At 42.0% G+C, this 25016-nt stretch overlaps 1 protein-coding gene across 4 annotated transcripts in view; it reads left to right on the forward strand.

Moving 5' to 3' along the window:
- Nucleotides 1–25016, forward strand: part of PHEX (phosphate regulating endopeptidase homolog X-linked) — a 212741-nt gene that overhangs the window by 33023 nt on the left and 154702 nt on the right. For 3 of the 4 annotated variants that reach the window (XM_034649535.1, XM_002913929.4, XM_034649537.1), the window contains 3 exons: nt 12340–12426; nt 13458–13684; nt 22623–22691. In XM_034649535.1, coding sequence (XP_034505426.1) covers nt 12340–12426; nt 13458–13684; nt 22623–22691 — 383 coding nt within the window. Of the gene's footprint in view, nt 1–5278; nt 6462–12339; nt 12427–13457; nt 13685–22622; nt 22692–25016 lie in introns of those variants that run through there. The other variant, XM_034649536.1, reaches the window with a different exon arrangement.

Here is a 25016-nt window from a genome sequence, read left to right on the forward strand (position 1 = left end):
AGGGATTTCTTTTTTCCCCTTGATCTGCACACTGCTCTGGATACATACCTGTGCAAGTAAATGAAGACCTAAAGGTCTGTTATTTTAATTGAGGTCAGAGGTGTCAGGTCCGTCTGGAAACTCTGAACTGTGGAGAAGAGGAAGTTAGGGTTTGCAAGCTGCAGGTCATTGCCAGAAGGAGACATGTCTGGTGGGGAGCATGTGGGAAGTGCTGGGTGAGGAAAGCAGGCAATTGTGGCTCTGGCTGAGGTCTGAAGGCTGCACAGCCCATGGTGTGGCAGGTCATCTATGAACTGCTCTTGCCAGAGCAGTGGCCTTGCGCCTGCCCACGCACTCAGCCAAACCTGCCATGTGCCTGTGACACCCGGAATGCGGGATCAAAACATCTCCCCTCGCCACAGCTTCGCTTGTCCTTTGAATGCTTTTGGAGTCATTTGGAAATATTTTCATATTGCCTTCTTTTATTTAAATCCAAACAGCCTTCCATTTCTGGACACATTTAGTATTTTTCGGAAGGAAAAATGCTGGGTCTTCTGTGATGGCGATGCTCTAGTTATATGCAATTCTGTTACGTTTATTTGACTTAAAAGTAAGCGAGAGAACATACACGCACCATAGCCTTAACTAAATCAATACCATATTGCGTTGAATCAGAAATACCGTCAAGTATAAGATGCACTGTTACTTCATGTATACCATAAAGGACAAGGCTACTACGCGGTGCCCTCTTTCCACCTGGCATTTTTACTTTGTGTTCATTGAAAGAGTTCTTGTAGACATTAATTTTTATCCTGGGACTCTTGCACGAGTGAAAAGGAAAATGCAAGCAGGAGAGATTGGTTCGAGTAGTCCTAAAACTTCTTCACAGTCCTTTGGATTTCAACCCATCAATGCTTTTGTTTTCTCACAAAACGTTGTCTTCTTTCTGTCAATACCAGTAGTGATTCAGCATTTCTTTAAAAAGTGCTCCCCCCAAATCAGGGATTTTCTTCCGAGATTGCCTCTTTGGATATGCAATAAGTTTTCATTTCATGCCCAAATCATATTGAAATCTTTCTGAAGACCTTGTAAGGGACAGTTTACTGGCCATGCAACCAACTCGTTTCCACTGCCTACTATGAGAACTGCTCGATCACGTTCCCATCCAGGCAGGCAGTGACTGTGCCTAACTGACAGTTTTAAGATGGATTCCAATTTCAGAGATGTTAAGATGTGAAAAAAATGTGCTTCTTAGAACAGATGAATTATGCTATGTAAATTGTATTCCCGCTAATTCAGGCTCCCCAACTGCTCATCATATCCACCTTGCTTATGTGCTTTAAACAATACTCAGTGAGATTTGCATGATGTTCCCTCCTCTGTATTCCTAGGTTTTAACGTGCACTGGTGTATAAGCAAACTCCCCCACTTCCTTCTTCGACTCTAATGTGTAGCTTCAAAGCTGGACTGTAATATTGTTCTGCCCGTCCTTGAACGTGTACATGAATCACCTGGGAATCTTGTTAAAGTGAAGATTCTGATGCAGTGGGTCTGCGAAGGACCCAAGAGTCTGCATTTCTGACAGGCTTTCGGGTGATGCCCACACTGTGGGTCTAGGGACCACATGATGAGTGGCCAGGCTTTTACTACATCTGAAGACACAGTATGTCACTGAGGAAATTCACCTCTCCCAGGGACGTGGGTGGTTTTATTTTTCCTCCATTCATACTACGATTTCAATGAAAATCCATGAATTACAAATGTCGTTACATTGGTTAAAAACAAAGATTTCTTAGGATGAAAAGAAAGCAGGAAGTTTGTGTATATCGTTTTATGATTCAGGGAGAGATACTTCTTCCCCTTAATTTGTTTTCTGAAAGATTTTTTTCATTTTGTTTTCCCTTGCCTTCCTCCTCAAAAAACTTGGGCAACTTGAATTTGTTAGGAAATCTGCATGTAATTGCAGATTAATAACCTACCCATTAATACCACATTAGTTCATTGTGATTAATAGCATCTCCTTGAATGTTTAATGAATTAGTAATGATGGACTATTTGCTTTAAAGTGTCAAGAGAACATTCTGCGTAAAAAGGCACTACCCATAACAGGAAATTAATTATATGCCAGTTGGAGAATAGCTTGTCACAAATAAGAAATGTTTGTTTGGAAAGGCTCACTGGTGTTCATATTTACACAATGAGAGATATTTTAAAAACATGTATAGGCCTTTTAATTCAGAAAATGAGAAGGGGATTTTATTTTCATCAATAGCTGAGATCGGTGTGGGAACCGATATTTCTGAGAGAAACATACACAAGTACGTGTGGGTATACTCACAGGTTTGCTTCCTCCAGTGGTTGTTTCGACTAAGTTCCAAATGGAGTGACTTCTCCTACCTGCTCTCTATTCTGAATTCATAAGTTCACTTCCCCAAGGCCCAAACATTTCTTGTTACTAATTTTATTCCTTTAGCCTATCATTTGTTTTCTCTCTGGTACCTCACTCTAATTTGGTGCTGTTGGCCATCATTGTTTATTTCTGTCTTTGCCCTACATCCGAGGAAGGGAAGGTCAAGGAAATTATGTGACTTGCCCAAACCAATCCAGCCATATAATTTGTCCCCCACAGATTATGGGTCTAACATTTCAAATGTCTCCAATTTTAACCCAGGCGGAAAGAGCTGCATGAGCAGAGGCTTTGTCCAGCTGGTGCCTTTGAGGAAATCCAAGAAGCCCAGTGTGACTGGAGCTCAGAGTCGGAAGGGAAAAGGGACAAAAGACAAGACTGAAGAGAAAGGAGGGGCCAGAGCATGCAGACCTTGTAGGCTGTGTAAAGATTTTTGCCTCTGTCCTTGGGCACTGGGAACCCATTTGTAAATGTCACATTGAAGGGCATGATGGGTTTTACCAGAGCGCACTGGCCACATGTAGAGAATGGCTTGGAGGAGGAAGTTAATGCATGGAGACCAGTTCACCAGGCCCTATCACGCTGTTCTGTTTTCTAGCTTGGGATCCAGATGAAGGTAGAGTTTGTTACAGAAAACCCCAAGCATTATCGGGTATTCTTTTCTCTGTGTTCTCCTCAGGGTAGCGTGAAGGGTCATTGGCTCTTCTCTGTAGCCCCTGGTTTCTTTGATCTTAGGAATGTACTTCCCAAGCATGACCAGTTGCCCAGAATCTGCTGGGGAAGCCCCAGCAGCGGCTGGCAGGCGTGGAAGTTTGCTGTCTTCGCAACAGTGCTTTTGCCTCTTTGGCTTATGCCAATGGTGCTGTTGCTTCCCCTCTTTGGGATAGAGAAGGGAAGAGAGCCCAGTTCCTAATCCCTCACTGCTGGAAACCCCATTTAAGAAGGACAGCCTGGGGCTCCTGGGTGGCTCAGTCGGATAAGTGTCTCGACTCTTTGATTTCAGCTCAGGTCATGATCTCAGAGTCGCGAGGTCGAGCCCCTCATCCGGCTCCAAGCTAAGTGCAGAGTCTGTTTGTCTCTCTCCCTCTGCTCCTCCTCCTCCTCCTCTCTGTCTCCCTCTCTCTCAAATAAAGTCTTTAAAAAAAAAACAGCCTTTCTTGACCACACAGTGTAGTTTGAACAGCCAGGAATAGAACCACTGCTACTCTTACCTCCTCATGGAAGGTGGGAGTGAAAACAGGGGTTAGTTGGGAAGTGGGTTTTTAAACCTATGTTTACAGTGTTTTGATGGTGCTTTCACAGATGAGGGAGGAATTGTGAAGTCTAGAGCTCAGATTTTTTAGGATTTGAGGGATGCAATATTTATCCCACTCTTCCTTGCTGTAGGGTGTGGTATAAGCTGGAGTTGAAAATAGCTGTCCTGTGTTTTTTTTTCACTTTGGAAGTCTTCCTGGCATCGTGTAGTTTTTTTTTTTTTTCTTTTGGCTCTTGAACCAGTGAATCAACCCTCATCTTAAGCCCCTATCGCATTTCACCTTTGAGAAAGGAACTTTTTAAAGCTGGACTTTGCAGAACTGAGGAACTAACTTAGACTTAAATGGGCCAATATGATGAAAGCATCTCCAGAACAAAACAAAGGAGTGCTCTCCTTGAAGAATGTTGACATTTAATTAAAAGGAAGCTGTGGAGTGAGGAAATCAGCAATCAGCATTGACTTTGAATGGGATGGGGAATGGGGGAGGAGGGAATCTGGGCTGGATCACAGGCATCAAGAAGGTCTAGGGATAATTGTCACCTATACCTCAGTAAAGTTGGGGGAAATAAAGGAGTGCTGGTGACTGCTGTTGATTCTCAAAGTGAGTTCCCTCTACCTATGGAGTTGGCATTACCCGGGAATTTGTTAGAAATGCACATTTCTGGGCCATACGCTAGACCTCCTGAATTAAACACTCCTGAATTAGCACTCAGTGTTTTAATAAGCCCTTCCAATGGTTCTGATGCCTGTTGGAGTTTGGACACCACTGGTTCAGACTAGGACATAATGTGAAGAAAAGCCTTAGGGACCAACTCACTATGTCCTGCCCCTAACCTCACCAGGCCTCCCATCCCTGGCTAGGTGCCTCAGGAGTGTGTCTCCCTGGTCACAAATAGGGTGATGGGGCAAAGTGTGTAGATGGCTGAGCACAGTCAGTCCAGCGCTGCAAAAACATGTCTCAATGTCACCAGGGAATGCCTTTCTTCCAGTTAAGATTGAGAGCTCTGTTAAAGGCCGTAAGGGCGTTGCTGCCTCTGGCCTAGCCACTTGGGGGCCTTGTTCTCACACACATAAGCAACTTGCGCAGTTTTACTGGGTACCTGATGGTTGATGAACAGGAGTTAGAGACCTGAACCCAAATCAGAGATCTAACCTTTACTACCTGAGTTTCCTTGGACAGGTTCTTAGGGTCTTCTCACGAGTAGAGTAGAATGGGATCAGTGATAAATGCTTCTTAGGGTTTGTGGGAGATTAATTGAGGTCATGTACAATACACCTGGCACAGAGCAGATGTTTAATAAACGAATGCTATCACTGTTGGGTCCTTAGATGTTCAGGACTACTCAGGAAGGACCCCTGCAGGGTATATAACCATGCATAGCCTTTCCCTTATAACATTTAGATGGTAGAAATAGGCAGGACAAAATAAATAATTAGGGTTTTTACTCAAGGAAAAAAACCGAAGATGGATTTTGGTGACTTTAAATTCACCACAGGCCTTACATTGAATTATCTGCTAAGATACAAATTATCTAACTAGGAAAGCTATTTTTATGAGTTAAAATATCATATTGGTAAAGTCATTGTAATTCTATGCTGTCAAAGAGTAATGTTAAAATTTAGTTTAAATTATTTTAGAAGTGTAACCCTGATAAGTGTAATCCTTATAAATTCACTTGTAAGTGGACATAATAAAAGAGTTACCTTCTATTAGACTTTTGTAGTGTCTGGCAGTTTTATAAAATTGATTTCATTATGGGCAGAGAGGTCTTTTGTGTTAAATGGGGGGTATTTTTATGTTATTTGGTAACCCATGATTTAGATCGATGAGTTAGAGGTTTTTAGTGTCCCTAAAATAATCTCTGCCCCTTTTTCTTAAGCGGATGCCAGCCAACAATGATGATTTATAAGATAATCATAAAAAATGAACAGAGAAAACGATTCTGACAGATTCTCTCCCTGTATTTAGGTGGGAGTTTCCCAGAAGAATGAGAAATATCGGTTCTTATTGTCTTTTCAGTGTGTCAGAAAGACTCAGGTAATGCCGAGCGTGACTGGCTATGGGTGGAGGAGCTGCGGAGTCGAGTGTCACACCATTCGTGTGAAAACATCAGGGTTATGGGCTCCACAGACCATGACTTAGTTAACTTGAATTTTATGTTTTAATGAGAATAACAACGGGCTTTGCAAGCTGATTTAGAGTCTCCAGGTCCAGCTGCCTAAGAGTTTAATACCCATGCAGTGTGAGTTAGAAAAATGAAATTTCTCAGTACGAGGAGCCTGGAAACCAAATTGAAGTCTGTAGCCTGGAAAATCAACAAGGACTAAAAATAGTAAGATTAGAGGCGACAGTCTACCATGGACCATCCAAAGGCGGTTTTTAAGTACCACCAAAGGAGAAACCAGGCCATGATATGATAGGTTTAAAAATAAATATATTTCTAGAGAACATTGTGTTTGTTACATAGGTGTGGAAGGGCATACTTTTCCAAAGTTTTGATTTTTCCTGTTTTTTTCTTTTAACTAGAATTAAGAGGACACTCCCCCTGATTTCTGAGGGAGAAATGTTGGCATAATGTACCGTGAGATTGAGAATTCACCTTGATGGCGTGTGGCATGAAGGTTTGAGGATGCAGTTACTGTGAGTGTTAAGCACATCAGGCACACAGCTTCGGCATCCATCAGTCTCTTAGAAGGTAGCCAGAGAGCAAGCACGTGGAAGGGTTGCAGGGTTGGGAGAAAAAACACAAAGGAGCATGGAGTTCCTGCGCTCTGGAACCATCTCCTTCAAATGGCATCAGCTCAGCACCGAGATTCTTGGTAGGTATTTGCTCATAGGACTAAAACTTTGCACACGTGAAATTTTTGAAAAGGTACATTTAGGTGAAAAGGTCCTAAATATTGGAGAAACTTCAAAAGACTGGCCTGAGCTGCGTGTGACTGTTGTGAGCTCTTGACTTACCAGGGGACTTCCGAGTCCTCAGGGGTCTGGTCCTTCCTTTACAATTCTCTTCTGTTCCAGAGCCCTCAATAAAGGTCCTGTCTCAGCAGGAGAAGTGAATTGAATGAGTAGGACTGGTGGTCCTGTCTCAGCTTCTGAGCTTAAAGGAAGTTGGATGCCAACTAAGTATTTGCCCCCAGATGGAAGACCAGGAAGTGGATGGTTGAGCTGAGACCATCATCCTAAAACCTGTTGTTCCTGAAAACGGTTGAATGAAGGCTTGGATTTCATTGTATGATGCAGAGACTGGGATGTGAGAAAAGGAGATTATGGATGTTTGTGTAATCAGGACATTGCTGATTATAGCAAGCAATAATAAAAGAAGCCCAGCTTCTCACAGTTCCTTTTCTGTTGAATGAAAAACTCTCAGACTTAACCTTATTAGGAACTCAACTCTGCAAATGTGGACTGAGCACCAACCATGCCAAGCAGTAGGCCCTGGGTGCTCAAGATGAATGTGACCCGAACCCCTGCCCCACAGACTACTCAATGTAGTGGAGACTAGCCGTTGTTAATGCCAATTTTATGTACCGAGATGACTTTTCATGTCACAGTACTTGTGACCCAATGACCAAAAATACCTTCTTCATTAAAATTCTCCCTCTAGCTGGACCCTGTGAAGCCAGGCTTGTGTTACAAAGACATGGTTGTCCACACCATGGGCAGAAACTAATTCTACACTGACTGTAGATATAAATGTGAAACAATAATGGTTCTGTAAAAAACATAGGAGGATATTATGACATTGGGAGAGGCAAAGGCTTCTTAAATGGGACACAAAATACATTAATCATATACCAAAAAAGGGGAACTTGGATTATATTAAAGAATTCAACAATTTTATTTGATTATGGTTAATGAGAAGAAAAAATACATAATATTTTTTTGTGTAATGTTCAAATTTGATGATCGGAAGCACTTTGAAACCAATTTTATAGTTTTGTCATATAGGTTTGTCATATGATAGGTTTTTATGAACTAGAGCTTTCCTTTTCTGTTGTAACATGGCCAAAAATACCTGAAAGGGGGTGAAGATTGAGAAATTGTCCAAGAAACAACACAGATGATGATGGGAATGCCCTTGTGTGGGTGACCCAGGAGCCCTTCTCAGTGCTTTAGGGACATTTTAATAACCTGAGTAATTGCCTTTGATAGGCAGGCTTGTTTTCTGCTCATTAATTACTATCCAGGCTAGACTTTATTCCTCTTACCATTAATTCAAATACAGAGATACATAAAATGGATGCTGCCAGCTGATTGCCACATCACTGTCTGCATATCAATGCTCTCCTGCCTGCTTGGGCATGAGGAGAAGCGGAGGAGGGAAAGGGTTTGACAAGTAACCTGTGATAGCTAAATTTGTTTTAAAAGCTATATTTTGGTACAGAAACCAGAATTTTGACAGACAGGCATAACTCACTTTATTGGACTTCCCTTTTTTGGGCTTGGCAGGTACGGCGGATTTTTTTTTTGGTTTTTTTTTTGTTGTTGTTTTGTTTTTTTTTTACAAACTGGAGGCTTGTGGTAACCCTGTATTGAGCAAATCTGTTAGGCGCCATTTTCTCAACAGCGTTGCTCACTTTATGTCTCAGTGTCATATTTTGGTAATTCTTAGAATATTTCAAACCTGTTCATTTGTTATGGTGATCTGTGATCAGTGAGCTTTGATGTTATCATTGTAATTGTTTTGGGGCTCCACGAACCATAGAAGATGGCAAACTTAATTGATAAATGTTGTGTCCATTCTGGCTGCTCTCCCAACTGGCCGTTTGCCCGTCTTGCTCCCTCTCCTCAGGCCTCCCTATTCTGAGACACAGCAATATTGAAATCAGGCCAATTAATAACCCTACAGTGGCCTGTAAGTGTTGAAGTGAAAGGAAGATTCACACATCTCTTACTTTAAATCAAAAGCTAGAAGTGATTAAGCTTAGTGAGGAAGGTATGTTGAAAGCTTGGCCTCTGGCACCAAACAGTTCACCAAGTTGTGAATGCAAAGGAAACACTTGAAGGAAATTAAAAGTGCTCCTCCAGTGAACACACGAATGATAAGAGAGCAAAACAGCCTTCTTGCTGAGCTGGAGAAAGTTGCAGTGGTCTGGACAGAAGACAAACCAGCCACAGTATACATACGCTCAGACCAAAGCCTAATGCAGAACAAGGCCCTAAATCTCTTGAACTCTGGGAAGTCTGAGAGAGGTGAGGAAGCTGCAGAAGCAAAGTTGGAAACCAGTAGAAGTTGATTCGTGAAGTTTAAGGAAAGAAGCTGTCTCCCTAATATAAGGTGAAGCAGCATTATCCAGTTACTCAGATATCCAGGTTCTCCAGAAGATCTAGCTAAGATAATTCATGAAGATGACTACACTCCACACAACATATTTTCAATGTAGGTGGAACAAGCCTTATTTTAGAAGAAGAAGCCATGTAGGACTTTAATAGTTAGAGAGGAGAAGCCAGTGTCTGGCTTCAAAGCTCCAAGGACAGGTTGTCTTGTTAGGGGTTAATGCAGCCCTGGTGACTTTAAGTTGAAGCCAGTGCTTATTGACTGTTCTGAAGATCCTGGGGCCTTTAAGGGTTATGCTTAATCTTCTCTGCTTGTGCTCTCTAAATGGAACAGCAAAGCGTGGATGACAGCACATCTGTTCACAACATAGTTTAGTGAGTATTTTAAACCTACTGTTGAGACCTGTTAGCTCAGAAAAAACTTATGACTGCTCATTGACAGTGCACCTGGTCACCCAAGAGCTCTGATGGAGCTGGACAGTGAGATTAATGTTGCCTTCATGCTGCCTAACACAGCATCCACTCTGCAGCCCCTGGATCAAGGAGTTATTTTGACTTTCGAGTCTTATTACTTAAGAAATAGGTTTCATAAGGCTATAGCTGCCACAGGTAGTGATTCCTGTGGTGGATCTGGGGACAGTAAATAGAAAACCTCCTGGAAAGGACTCACCATTCTAGATGGCATTAAGAACATGTGTGATTCATGGGAAAAAGTCAAAATACCAACACTCACAGGAGTCTGGAAGAAGCTGATTCCAGCTGTCATGGATGACTTGGAGGGGTTCTAGACTTTAGGGGAGAAAGTAATTTCGAATGTGGTGGAAATAGCAAGAGAACTAGAACCAGAAGTGGAGCCTGAAGTTGTGATTGAACTGCTGTCATCTCATGATCAAACTTGAATAGATGAGAGGAGTTTTTTCTTATAGACGAACAGAGAAAGTAGTTTCTTTCTTTCTTTTTTTAAAGATTTATTTATTTATTTGAGAAAGCACAAGTGGGAGCAGCAGAGGGAGAGGGAGAGAGAATCTCAAGCAGACCCCATTCTGATTGCAGAGCCCGATGCGGGGCTCAATCTCACGACCATGAGATCATGACTTGAGCCGAAACCAAGAGTCAGATGCTTAACTGACGGTGCCACCCAGGCACCCCGAGAAAGTGGTTTCTTGAGGTGGAATCTACTCCTGGCCAAGACACTGTGACGGTTGTTGAAATGACAACCAAGGATTTAGAATATTATGTAAACTTAGTTGATAAAGTAGTAGCAGGGTTTGAGAGGATTGATTCTAATTTTGAAAAAAAGTTATCTGTGGGTAAAATGCCATCAAACAGCATCTCATGCTATAGAGAAATAGTTCATGAGAGGAGCTATGTAGCAAACTTCACTGTTGTCTTATTTTAAGAAATTGCCACAGCCACCCCAAACCTTCCGCAACCAGCACCCTGATCGGTCAGCAGCCATCCACTTCTAGGCAAGACCCTCCACCAGCAAAAAGAATAGAACTTCTTGTTGAAAACTCAGATGATGGTTAGCATTTTGTAGCAATAAAGTATTTTTTAAAATTAAGGTATTACATTTTTTAAAGACATGATGCTATTGCATACTTAATCGACTACAGTATAGTATAAACATAACTTTTATATGCACTGGGAAGCCACAAAATTCATTTGACTCGCTTTATTGCAATATTCACTTTTTTGCAATAGTCTGGAACTGAACCCACAATATCTCTGGGGTATGCCTGAACAAATTATTGATATTTGTGCACAGTTAGGGTTTTGGGAATGCCCTACTTAGCATCGCATGCCCTCTTTTTACCTTCTTGTGATACACAGACTGCCTTGGGTGCACACTCAGGTGCATATTTACTACTTTGAGTTCTTTGGCTCCCATGGCTTGTTTTTGGTCCTCAGGGTGTTCTTGTTTGCAATCTGTGGAGTGTTTATAGCATTGGAATAACATTACATCCCTAAATGGAATTTGGATTGCTTACTTCCAAATGTGTCTCCCCAACAGTCCGATGACTGTGGAAGTAATACAGTGAAAGGCGCCTGTTTGGATTTGAATAGAAATCTATGTGGGTTTGGTTTTAGAGCTTTCTGTTTATTAAACAAACAAACAAACCAATCTTTCTTCTTGATCCTTGGGGCTAGTTATCCTGCATTTATTGCTATGATCATACACAAGAAAGAAACACCAAACAAGTTGAAACAATTGAAAATGCCCACATCCAACTCAGCTTATTTTATTTGGATCTGTGTGGTTTTGTGGAGTTGCTTGATGTACAGGTGCTTATAAAAAACTGGACAGGAGCTCTGGATTACATTTTTTTTTTGAAAAGTAGAACTTCTAGTTTAGAAGTAGAGATTCTTCTTCAGGGAATATGTAATCATTGATTAATTTGATTAGCAGTCTCCATTGTGTCTTGAAGCTATTCAGAGTACTGGGGGGGCATCTGTTGTGCCGTCATTTGGAGGCAGCTAGGTTGTTTCCGAAATAAACTCCAAATGCCTTGACAACGGCAGTTTGACATAGCTCGATGTAGGCAGTGTCACGCTGCTGCTCAGGGATTCTTCATCTTGACTTCAGTAGGTAAATGAATACAGTACATCCGAGGTGTGTTTTGGGGGGAGGGGAGGGCAGTTGGCTCTGCTATACTTTAGACAGCCTTTCCCTCCCCCTCTACTTAATTGTGACAGCTGTCATTTTCCACCTTCAAACAATACCATCAGTGATGTTATAAATTGCAGATCGTTTACCGGGTGTGCTCATGACTATGCTGGCAGCCATTTTATATACACGACCTCATTTCAATGGCCAGGACTCTGCACGTGTAAATGGACAAGTTTTCAGCAATTTGGGTAGGCTTTCCAATCTCGCCTCCCCATTTCCTGTCTAAACAACTTCTCCCATGTCCACAGCATGTTTATGCAACATCGAATAAAACTTCTAATGGGCAATTTCTTCCAGGTGACCTCCCTGAGAGGCTGGGCTGTGAAGAAATCTTAAGAAACCCGACCCTGATGAAATTGCCTCCTTTGAGAATATTACTCGGTGCAGAAACAAGGAACAGAATTCAGTTATTTCTGGTCCTTGAATAAATGAATTCTGTTTCTTTTTATGTAGGTGGCGAAAACATTAACCCCTGCAGCAGGTCTGGTCTGAGTCAGAAATTGAACTTTCGGTTTCTCTGAATTAGGAGAACCTGAGAAAAGAGAAAGTTAATTTTTTTTTTATTTGAACCTCAAGCAAGTTGTACTCGGTTCTGCTGTCTGTATATCTTTTATAGATGTGTCTTTTCCGGGGTTGTCTGTCTTTACATTTAATTTTCTGGAGGCCAGGACTGTGGTTATCGAATGACCTCTAAGTTGGCGCCATGTGTGGGTGGATACTAATGAATCCTTTCTTAACCTTCCTAGTACTTTTGGAGAAATCTATCAGTAGAAGGCGGGACACCGAAGCCATACAGAAAGCCAAAATCCTTTATTCATCTTGCATGAATGAGAGTGAGTAATAAAGAAAATAACAAATATTTAGCAGCCTATCCTTCAGAGAGTCTATTAATGTTTAAAGATATTGTTTAAGGAAAGCGAGAACTACTAAGAATTCGATTAATGTTTAAAAGTGTTGTTTGAAGAAAGTAACAATTCTCAAAGACTGAATTTTGACTCTCCTGTCTTAATGTTCTGTTGCTGGCTTGATAGAGAAAATAGGAAAATAATTTTATTTCTTTGGCTTGGATTCTTTAGATAGCAGTTGCTCCATAAGAAACTCAGGTAGGGTCAGGAGGGCAAACCCCACCAAGACAAGCCCTGTCTGGCCTGAGAAGGAGCCTGGGAGAGAGGGCATTTGGGAGTGTCGCTGTATCCCATAGAACCTTAACCAGGGCCTAGGAAAATCCAGATTCCCAGGTGGGCCAGGCTCCTTCTGCTTCTCCATCAGCCTAACAGGCATCTTAGCCAGGTCTTAGGCCTGTCTTGGCATCTTGGGTCTGATTGGAGTTAAGGTTAACACTTGCCATTTTCTCTGGTGTGGTTTCTTAAGACCGCCGCAGGAAGAAACCAGTGCCTGTGGGTGGTGTGTTACCTTGTTTAGGATTTGGGGTATTATTTGGTGAACTAGAAGAAGGTAGTAAAAGATGACCAGAGTCTGGAGGCATTAATTCACATGTATTGGGGAGTGGTTGGTTGTACTGAATGGTTTCCTTTACTTAGGATTGTTCCTTTGTCTTGCAGAGTATCTTCAGCCTAGTATCGCTCATTGGGCTGTAGAGAGCCCATCTTTTCTTGTCGGGAATATCCAGCAGCTTCCCTAGTCAGCTCTCCTGGCAAGAACACCAAGTCTAGGCAGTCACATTGAAGTGTGAGTCATAGGTAGTTCTGTCTCTGTGGCCCTGCTCAAACCACTGCACCTCTAACAGCGGAAATGTTAAGTTTGGGTCTTACGGGGAATTTTCTCTTGAGAAGATATACTTGCATTCTAGTTTGGTGATCCAGTTTGCAATTCTAACTCTTCCTTTGTATTTGCTCCCTTTCAGAAGCGATCGAAAAAGCAGATGCCAAGCCACTGCTACACATCCTGCGGCATTCACCTTTCCGCTGGCCTGTGCTTGAATCTAATATTGGTCCTGAAGGAGTTTGGTCAGAGAGGAAGTTCAGTCTTTTGCATACCCTTGCAACATTTCGTGGTCAATACAGCAATTCTGTGTTCATCCGATTGTATGTGTCCCCTGATGACAAGGTGTCCAACGAACACATTTTGAAGGTATAGTGAAGACTTGTTCATCCTGTTTGTTCAGTCCAAGGTTAGCCTTTTGGGGTGTCTTTCTGGGAAAAGAGACTCATCCTACCTTAATGAAATCAGAGGATAAAAATTCTGTTAGGGGCGCCTGGGTGGCACAGCGGTTAAGCGTCTGCCTTCGGCTCAGGGCGTGATCCTGGCGTTGTGGGATCGAGCCCCACATCAGGCTCTTCCGCTATGAGCCTGCTTCTTCCTCTCCCACTCCCCCTGCTTGTGTTCCCTCTCTCACTGGCTGTCTCTATCTCTGTCAAATAAATAAATAAAATCTTTAAAAAAAAATTCTGTTAAACATTGGGATCTAGAATATTCCTTCCTTCCAGATTTGCAGAGTGTACATCATGAACAAACCAATTTTGTCAGCATTTCAGGAAGCTGGTGAGTGAGTTTCAAATCATGTCTGATATGGCCCACAAATATCTACTCCGAGCATGTGTGGGGTCCCTAAATTCCAGTGGGCAGCAAGCTGCAAAGACTTTGTGAACTCTGCTCTTCCCCACACCACCTCATTCCCCTGACAAAGGAACAACAATGAAAGACTCATCAGTGAAACAGCTTTGCGAGGATTCAAATAACATTTCTTAAATTGTTTTGTGTTTTGATCCTTCTGTATTTTTTGCTTCCACAGTTGCTTTTTTTTTCTTTTTAAGATGTTAAAAAATTTATTTTCTTGAGAGAGAGAATGAGCGAGAGAGAGCAGGAGCGAGGGAGTGGGGAGAGGCAGAGGGAGAAGGAGATACCCCACTGTGGAGTGAGCCTGACGTGGGTCTCGATTATGGGGCTCCAGGATCATGACCTGAGCCGAAGGCAGATGCTTAACCGACTGAGCCACCCAGGTGCCCCGCTTCCACAGTTACTTTGACCTATTGTGAAAATTTTATCGAATCACTGATTTTTTTTTTCCCGGTTCCGTCCTTTGTGAAACCAGCAAATATTAGTGGTATATTGATGATCAAATTGTAGAAGTATAAAACCTTTAGAGTATATTATCTTCTTCTGCTATAAGTCACCTTTTAAAAAGCCACACCATGCAGTTTATTTTTTGATTTATACCAAGAGGCTGGCAATTTTTTGTTCTGTAAAGGACCAGATAGTAACTATTTTAGGCTTTGTGGGCCATCTGGTCTCTGTCTCACCTACTCGACTCTACTCTTGTACCTGGGAGAGCAGCTGTAGACAGTGTATCCGTGGATGGGTGTGGTTGTGTGGCAGGCTGGCCGGCAGGCTGTGGTTGGCTCAGCCATACTTGAGACAGTGGAAGTCTCAGTAAATCTCTAGTCACTGGAAGATTTCCCATCTACTCAGGAGGAAATTCTTAGTTCCAGAGACAGCTGTATTTTCATGCTGGGTGAAGGAACAAAAACGTGGCACTGAGATAGACTCCAGTGCTATCCGGTAAGATGGGCTATACAAGATGTAGTGATGCTGCCTCAGGGTCCAGTTGAACTCTGCCTCATGCTGATAGGTTACTCACTTTAAAACCAACAAACCAGGTTTTTAAAAAAGATTTTGTTTATTTATTTGAGAGTGAGAGAGAGAGAGAGAGCATGGATGTGGAGGAGGGGCAGAAGGAGAGGGAGAGAAGCAGACTCCCTGCCGAGTAGGGAGCCTGACATGGGGGTTCGATCCCAGGACCCCAAGATTATGACCTGAGTCGAAATCGAGAGTCGGATGCTTTAAGCAACTGAGCCACCCAGACGCCCCAAGGCTATCATTCTTCTTTTTTTTTTTAAGATTTTATTTATTTATTTGACAGAGATAGAGACAGCCAGCGAGAGAGGGAACACAAGCAAGGGGAGTGGGAGAGGAAGAAGCAGGCTCATAGCGGAGGAGCCTGATGTGGGGCTCGATCCCATAAGGCCGGGATCAGGTCCTGAGACGAAGGCAGACGCTTAATCGCTGTGCCACCCAGGCGCCCCAAGGCTATCATTCTTAATTCCAGAACTATGACATCCTGTCAAACACCTGAAGTGGTATTTTGAAGTTAGATGAAGACTTTTAAACTTAAGTTTATGCACTCCTTTGGGTGATAGAAGATTTTTTTTTAAGGATTATTTTTTTTAGAGAGAGAATGCGTGTGCGAGCACACACACACGTGCGGGGCTGGGGGGGTAGGTGGAGCAGGGAGAGACAGAGGGAGAGGGAGAGAGAGAATCTCAAGCCATCTCAAGCCAACTCTCCGATGAGCACAGAGACTGATGCAGGGCTCGATCTCACAAAACTGAGATCATGACCTGAGCCCAAATCAAGAGTCTGACGCTCAACCAACTGAGCCCCCCAGGCGCCCGTGGGTGATAGAAGATCTTGATTCACACACAGATAAGTAGTTGCAAATGGCAAGCATTTCATTTTTCACCAATTTCTGGACCTACTCTAAGAATTTATCTCCTTAAACATTTTATTGTGGAAAATAATACAAAAGTAGAAAGAATAGTACAGTAAAATCCCATGTACTCATCAACCTAGCTTCAACAACTGGCAACTTTTGGCTGTTCTTGTTTTATCTAAACCCTTTCTTTTTGGGGGGAGGCTGGAGCATTTTATAGCAAATCTAAAATATAATATCGTTGCCCTGATAAACCAGTGTTTTTCTAATGGGAAGGACTATTATCACAGCCAAAAAAGTAACCATAATTCTATAATTAACATCTGGTACCTACTTAATTTTCAGTTTTCCTGAGTGTCTCAAACATTTCCTTTTAAAAAATTGAACAGTTGGTCTTTGATTCAGATTCCAAATAGGAATCTCATGTGCATTTGGATGATAAGTCGATTTTAGTCTACAGCATTGTGAATTTGACTGATTTCAGGGCAACCTAATAGTTGATGAGGGAAAATTCTTGTTTATAGGAGAACCACAGCTTAAAAAATGTAGGAGTGAGAATAGAATTAAAAAGTTACCATTTAGGGGCACCTGGGTGGCTCTGTCAGTTAAGCATCTGCCTTCAGCTCAGATCATGATCCCGGGGTTCTGGGATTGAGCCCCACACTAGGCTCTCTGCTCAGTGGGGAGCCTTCTTCTCCCTCTGCCTCTGCCTTCCCCTCCCTCCACACCTGTGCTCATGCTCGCTCCCTCTCTCAAATGAATAAAGTCTTTAAAAAAAAGTTACCATTAAAAAAAATTTCTAATGAGATACAGGATCAAGGGAGCTACCATCCATAGGTGCTAAAACCATTAGGTAAACGGTTGATGGGGGAGACTCAAGATAGAGAGATCATACTGACATCAAAAGCACCCAAATGTCGGTGGTAGCCTTGTTCGAAGTGGGGCAACCAGATCTTGTATACCTTCTGATACCAGGCAGTGGGAAGCATACACCATCACCAATGGTGTCTTGCCAAAAGAAAAGGAAAAAAAATGAACTTGGATGCTTACAGGAAACACGGGAAATAGAGGAACATGGTAACCAGTTTTTAACAGCTTGCCTTGCATACTTAATATTCAATTAAATGGATCCTGGAAACACTGGACTGTCAATGATAGAATAGTCTCTGAATATGAGGAGGTGCTCATGGACTTCCTGCTGTGCTGCTTTGCTGGCAAGGTGACTCGTTCCAAACTGTTGTGTTGGAGCATGGCTTGGGATCGGAGTGCAGCACAGGTTTGCTTTATTATATTTTTAATGATTTTATTTATTTATTTGAGAGAGAGAGAGAGTGCACGTGAGTGGGGAGGGGCAGAGGGAGAGGGAAAAGCAGACTCCCTGCTGAGCTGGGAGCCTGATGCGGGGCTTGATCCCAGGACCCTGGGATCATGACCTGAGCTGAAGGCAGATGCTCAACTGGCTGAGCCACCCAGGCGCCCCACAGGTTTTTATTTCTAGTTATGTCTCTGTACCACTTTATGTGAATGAGTAGTCACACACCTGAGTCAACAAAACAGAGCTACAGTCTTTGTTACCGTGACACAGTTAGAAGTAGTTCAAGTTTGTGTCTAGATACGGTAAGAGAAGCTTTCTTCTGAGATTTGCATAAAACCCAATGAACCTGACAACAAGAATTAGTATATTGGTGACTGCCAGTGTTGTAGAATTTGTGAACGTTGCTTTTATTAGAAATAGTTAAAACTGTACAGAATTTGATTAAATATTCCAAGCCCCAGAGCACCTTTTATGTTTTGTGGGTCATAGTTTGAAAACCACTTGGGTAGTGGAAAAAAAAATAGGTTTTGGTGTTTAAGAGACTGAGGTTCAGGGTTTGGCTTTGTGATTGACTCAGTGAATATCCGTGTGCAAATTGTTTGACCTGTCTGCATCTTATTTTCCCCATGTGTATTGACTGGGGAATTAGAATGTACTTTTCACTGTTGCTGTGCGGTTTCAGTGAGGTGAGTGTGGTGACAGTTTGCAGGATAGATACTGGGACATAGTAGCACATGACAAAAGGTACCCTTCTCTTAAAGCATGACAAGGCACCTGGTCAGAACCATTTGGAGAACCACTTGATCCTCTTCGATTTTAGTACCCAACGTACCTCTTAGATCTCAAGCTCACATGTGCGAAAAATAGGCAATTTCAGTTAGTCTCAACTCCGTCTGAGCTCCCATGCCATCTTGTAGTGGGAAACTGAACCAGTCTAGTCATTTCCCCACCTTCTGGTTGCCCCATTTCCTAGTCTTCTCCTGCGGTAGTGGGAGATTCTCCACTCATCAATTACCTGTTTCTGAGAAGAAACCCCTATCTCAGCCCTTGTGGACCCTTCAAGTGTGCTTCTCTGCTGTTGGGGCCCTGGGTCTCCCACTCCCTCTGCCATCCTGCCATTTTCTAGGGGCAGTGACTGGTCACTCTGCCTGTGAGAAACTTGGACTTCTTTGACTGCTGAGGAGATCTTCCTCTGGCTCTGGGAGAACTCTGTCTTAGCCCGCACTCTCCTCCCTCTATGTACTTAATCTTCTTTTTCAATCACATCCTATTTTCTTCAATGTTTTTAGCTTTTCTAATCCTATGATCCCATGGGGGGTTAAGAAAAAGGACTCTCTTTGGGAAGGCACAGCACTATGGCAATTCCCTTGGGTGAGCAGGTGGTACTTTTGGGTGAAGCAAAAAGGCACCTTTCCAATGGGCAGAGGTAGCTTCCTGCCAAGGACAGGCAGTCTGGCAAGCGGGGGTTGCTCAGACCTGCCCAGGGGTCCCCTGTCAAGCTGCGCTGTGGCGAGATGGCACAGGATTTGCCACAGGCTGAAACGGGAGAAAGGAAATGCAAAAATATAAGAAACAACAGAAGTTAAAGCCCCCAAACATACCTTGCTACATGTGTTTGAGTTTTTTTTTAAGTAAGGAGATAACAAGAATGAGAACTTAATGGGACATGATAAGGGACTTGAAAATATAGGGTCTTGAAAAAACGTTTGGAAGACCAGGTTGTCTGTGTTACTGAAACTGACTTAAAGTCATTATTAGTGGCCTGCTTTTGTCTGACTTTTAGCCAAGTCCGTAAGAATGACAAGGAGAGACCCTCTTGGAAATGAAGTTTTTCTAATTGCTTTGTCTTTCCCTTTCCTAAATTGTAATTTGGCAGATGTTTCTTTTTGTGTTACTGCTTTGTTTCCTAACCTGAGGTTTGTTGTAGTTAGAGAAAAAAAATTCATCTTTCAGTTCAATATATTGGATTTCCTAAACACATACTTTATTTTCTACTTGGGATGTTCAGATCATTTGTAAATACAAGGATTAAAAAACCTCCAATAACACAGTGTCCTAATGTTGGTCTCTTGAGAGAGTCTTTCGCCTCAAGCGTTTGTATGCTTCTAAAGAGATTTAGTTGTCAGACCTTATTCTGTTTGGTGTATTTAAAACATTCCCTAGAAACCATAACAATGTGGAGGTATAAAAAAGTTCCGGTAACTTTACTTGAGTCATCTAAACTTTTATAATAAGAGGATTTAACTTCATTTCATCAGAGGAAAGCTTTGGCTTTCTTGATATTGTCTATTTAGTTTCCTTTCCTATAAGACTGAAGCTCAAAAGATTGCTCCAAGTTGTCCAGATCTAATTGAAAGCCAAAGCATCTTAATCATAATATTGTGTTTCACGATCCTTGCTTACTTAATTTTTGGAAGAAATGGTGGTAGATTGGGAGTTTTAGTAGGATGAAGCCAGGCTGGCTCATGATTTGGTTGTTTGGGGCCAATTAGAGAAGAGGGTTGAATACAACAACTTAAGGATTTTAGTAATACATGCAGGCAAGATGGATGTTATGAAAATCTCTTTTTTTCTTCCTTGAAACAAGAGCAGTGTTTTTCTTGAATTTTTCATAACATCACTAACTTTAGCCTTTGTAGAATTTGTTGCATATGAAGGAGATCTTCATGGAAAACTGTGATCCTATACAAATCTTATGTATTAAAAAAAGAAAACATTTGAGATTATAGTAAAATGAAGAAGAACTAGAATACATAGGTAAAAACAATGCAGAGTTGCATAAACTAATGATTCAGGCATGTAGGATCCAGTTTTTATTCAGATGCTACTAATTTTCGATTTGTTGCTTAGGTTTTTTATGTTCTTAATTTGACTTAACTTTTTTCTGTGTGAATCAGATTTAAAATTAAGAAATCTGCTGCTGGGATCCTTTTTATTCAGTCTTTAGGCAGTTGCTGAAACTCAAGAAAGAACCGCCATGGATTTAGAGAAGGTTCTGGAACTTAATTACTTTTAAATTTACATACAATGAAATTAACTTTTTGTAATGCACGTGTCTGTAAGTTTTTTTAAAAAAATATTTTTTATTCAGTTTAGAGAGTGTGTGCGCGCGTGTGCACGAGAGCACGAGCGGGGCGGGGGGGAGGGACAGAGGCGGAGGGAGAAGCAGAGTACCCGCTGAGCTGGGAGCCCAACAATGCGGGGCTCCATCCCAGGACACCGGGGCTAATAACCCCAGCTGATGGCAGATGCTTAACTGACTGAGCCACCCAGGTACCCCTATAAGTTCTGACCAGTACATAGAGTGGTGTAATCACCACTATACTCAAGAAACACAACAGTTCCATCACCCCCCACAAAATTACCTCATGTGGCCCCTTTATAGTCAACAACTTTCCCCATCCTTAAACACCGTTCTCTGTCCCCGTAGTTTCGCCTTTTTCAGAATGTAAAACTTGCCTGTGTTGTTCCATGTATCAGTAGTTCATTCCTTCTTATGGCTGCCTACTGTTCCAGGGTGTATCACAGTTTATCCATTCACCAGTTGAAGAACATTTGCTTTGTTTACAGTTTTGGGCAGTTATGAATACAGTTACATGCGGGTTTTTGTGTGAGCATTAAGTTTTTATTTCTCTTAGATAAATACGTAGGAGTGGGATTGCTGGGTCATATGTAAGTGTATGTTTAACTTTTTAAGAATCTGTCAAACTGGTTTCTAAGGCGTCTCTGCCATTTTGCATTCCCACAGCAGTGTGCGAGTAATGCAGTTTTTCCACATCCTGGACAGCTTTTAGCTTCTCAGGTTTTGTTTGTTTGTTTTTGCCATTCTGATGATATATAGTGGTGTTGTGTTGTTTGTGACTTACAGTTGCCTAATTATTAGTGCTGTTGAGCATCTTCTCATGCGCTTACTTCCCATCTTCATATCTTTGGTGAATTGTCTGTTCAGATCTTGTGCTTGATTTTCAATTGGGTTGTTTCTTTTCTTACTGCTGCACATTGAGGTCTCTTTATATACAAACCCTTTTTCATATATGTGATTTTCAAATATTTTGTGTCTGTCTATAGCTCGTCTTTTTATTCTCCCAACAGTGTCATTTGCAGAGCAAAATTTTTTAATGGCGATGCAGTCCAATTTCTTTTTTCTTCTATCGATTGTGATTTTGGTATCATGTCTGATAACTTTGTCTAGGGGTACCTGGGTGGCTCAGTTGGGTGGCTCAGTCGGTTAAGCATCTGACCTCAGGGTCCATCAGGCTCCCTACTCAGTGGGGAGTCTGCTTCTCCCTCTGTGTTCTCTCTCTCTCTCAAATAAATAAATAAAATCTTTTTAAAAAAATAACTCTTTGTCTAACCCTAGGTCACAAGAGTTTCCACTATGTTTTCTTTCACAAGCTTCACAGTTTTAGGTTTTACATTTAGGTCTATGATCCATTTTGAGTTAAGTTTTGTATGAGTTGTGAGGTATGAGTCAAAGTTCATTTTTTCTCTCTTTTTTTTTCCCTGCAAGTGGATGTCCAGTTGTTGTAGCACATTCTTCAAAAACACTGTCTTTTCCCCTTTGATTGCCTTTAAGGTGCTGAAATTGTTTAATTCAAGAAATTATGCTACACTTTTCCATAATAATTCTGGTTATTTAGTTGTCTGATTATTATTTGTATTTTTATCACCTATTCTGAACTTTCCAGAGAGAGTTCTAAATTTTGCAAAGATTTCTCAGAACAGAATTATCATTTGGTTCCTTTCAAATAAAAAAAAAAAAACAATCAGTGCAGTACAGTATTTTAGGGGTACGGAGGTAGAAAATCTGGTTAATCAACTCTTTCCAGTTTGACATTTTGTAAAATACTGCAGTGAGGAGAATACTGGATCTGGTGATGGGAGACAGCGATTCTCCTCTGAGCTCTGCCCAGCCATGTTACCTTGGAAAAGCCACCTCATTTCTTTGGCTTTTGTTTCTCCACAAGAAGGGGGAAAACCAAATCATCTCTAAGACCTATTTCAACTCAGATAGCTTCGATGCTATTAAGTACTGGTAGACCCTCAAAAGGGTGAGAATCCTTGAAGCAGGGGCCGGTCTCTAAGACTTTATGTCTGTCTTTGCTGAAGTACCTATTTGCCTGTCATTCTGAGTGCTGGGAACTCTTTCTGTACTGGTGCCAGAGACTCAAACTATCACTAGGATGCAGATTCCATGATTCTGGTTAAAGTGGTTGGTAGGAATTTGTATTGCAATCAGAATGCTTTCTATTTCGTTTCAACAGCTGGACCAAGCAACTCTCTCTCTAGCTGTGAGGGAAGACTACCTGGATAATACCACAGAAGCCAAGTCTGTAAGTTTTACTCATATTCAACACTGTGCCTTGTCAGACTGTTTTTGGGTTCATAAATTGTTCTAAAATCCCTGACTCTTTACTGGAAACAAACAGTGGGACTGTTTGATGACCATGTTGCCAATGCAGGAAGTGGAGGCCTTTGATTCAGTCAGACAAATGGCACTCCCTGTCTTCGGGAAGTCTGGGCATCAAGGCTCAGGGCCCTCATGATCAAGCTGGGGAGGGAGCACACCTGAATGAAGTAACCAAGAAATGAGTTTGCAGCCTTTCCTCAGAACTGTAGAGAGCTCACTGTGCATTGCAGAAGTAAAGCGTGGGGATTTGACTGGGTTGACATAGTCAGTCAATGGTTCTCAAATTGTATGGGTTAAGAATCATCTGGGAACCTCCTGTTAAATGTCGATTCTTGGGCCACAGCCCACAAGAGGCCGATGTAGGAGACTTGAAGTGGGGCCCAGGAATCTGTTTTCTTAACAGATGCCATAGGTTAATGCAAGGTTAATGAGAATCAGATGGGTTCAGTTCCGATAGACTTCTTGGGTTGACTGGGAAACCTAATAGTTTCACGGAGATTGGAGTAAAGTTGCTTCATTCCTGACACTTTCAATTCATTTTGGAAACATGGTTGATCTTCCAAAGGAGCTTCAGACCCAGGGACCCTTGACTAGGGAGTTCACTGGTTTCTGGGCCAGCCTAAGAATGTAGTAACTTAGACTGGGAAGTGTTGAGTCATAATGGAAGTCCCTGCTCCTTTGCTGATACTAAACCTTGTATCTAGAAGGTTCCGGAGGGCAGGAAGCTAGGTAAGATCTTAGGCAACTTGCTGGGTGAGGACACTCATCAAAGAAGGTTGGCATGTTTGTATTGTTCAAAGCGGATAGAATGAACTTTCGCCAATCTGCGGGTACCCACCTTTCTGTTGGGGTCACCACCCTATCAACAACCAGGCTTGAAACCACCCCCCCAATCCTCCATAACCAATCAGTCAAGTCCTGTGGATTCTACTTTCAAAATCTCTGTTCCATCTGGTCCCTCCTCTCTGTCTTTACTGGCCTAGGTCAGATCCTTGTTAATTCTCGCCTTGACTACAAGTAACCTTTCACTATTACCTCCTCCCCTTCATTACGTTGCCTCCTTAGCACCACTGGATAAGTTCTCTTCTCAGAGTATAGCTCCCAGCATGCTTTTGCTCACACGCTAGGCTGTGAATTCCCAGGGCTTCTTCGTGACATGATCCCAGAGCACTTTTGCTGCCTCATTTACTTTTGTTTTTCTCCCAACAAAGGCAGCTTGCACACCTCACAGGAGGACTCTTCACTGCTCCCAAACGTGTCTCCTTCAAGTGGTCTGTGCTCATTTCTCCAGGCTGGAATTCTTCTCTACTTTTTGAGTTTCCAAACACTTAGCTGCTTTGTTAAGGAACTGATTTTGGTCTCTCTAATGTTACAGTTAGTAATTACATGTTTATCTCCCTCACTGGATTACACATTGAGACCTGGACTCATGCATTATGAAATTTTTTAATCTGTAGCCCCCATAAGCACAGAATGCCTAGCAAGACATCCTATACACGTATTGACTGAATAAATAATTTCTTAAATTGAACTGGGAGTTAGAAAGCATTGTTTCTAGTTAAGACTATTTGCAAAGCTTGCTTACTGATTAACAAATATTTATTAAGGCCCTGCTATATGCCAAGCAGTGTATAGATCTCGCAGTCATAAGCATAGCAAGAATAGCATATAGAACCAAGACATAAGGAAATCTTAGTCCCATAGCACAACTGTGCAATAATTTAATATGTGGTGTATTGATTCCTCACAAATATATCTGAAGGGAGAGGTTACCCTCAACAAGATTCCCACGGTTCCCAGACAGTAAGGTCCCTCTCCATATGAATAGCCTGAAAATGGGTTTATGAACATGCAGGGAGGAAACTCTATATTTGCTATTTGCTGGGTTTCTCTTTGTCATTCCTCTCTTCTTTCTTTTCTCCCTGAGTAGTGAGGAGAACTTTGTAAAATCCATACAAAACTGAAGAGACATAGGGCTGCAGTCACTGGTCTTTTATTGCTTAGTATGAAGGTGGGTAAATTGAGCTGGAAGAGAATAAATCAGTTTCCACCAGTCTTCATGGATCATGCCTCCTGCTTCTAGCAACCATTGCTTTCCCATTATTTTATTAAAACTTCACTTGCCTGGAAAGAGGAGTCTGACCTTTAACTTTCTATTCTGGGCTCATTTGGTGATATTTCACGTACCTATAATATCATTGGTTGCCAGAAGATTAGTTCTCTTGATCCTTGGTGGTTGGTATCTCGT

The sequence above is a fragment of the Ailuropoda melanoleuca genome, chromosome X (genome assembly GCF_002007445.2).
Source record: "Ailuropoda melanoleuca isolate Jingjing chromosome X, ASM200744v2, whole genome shotgun sequence".
Lineage (NCBI taxonomy): Eukaryota > Metazoa > Chordata > Mammalia > Carnivora > Ursidae > Ailuropoda > Ailuropoda melanoleuca.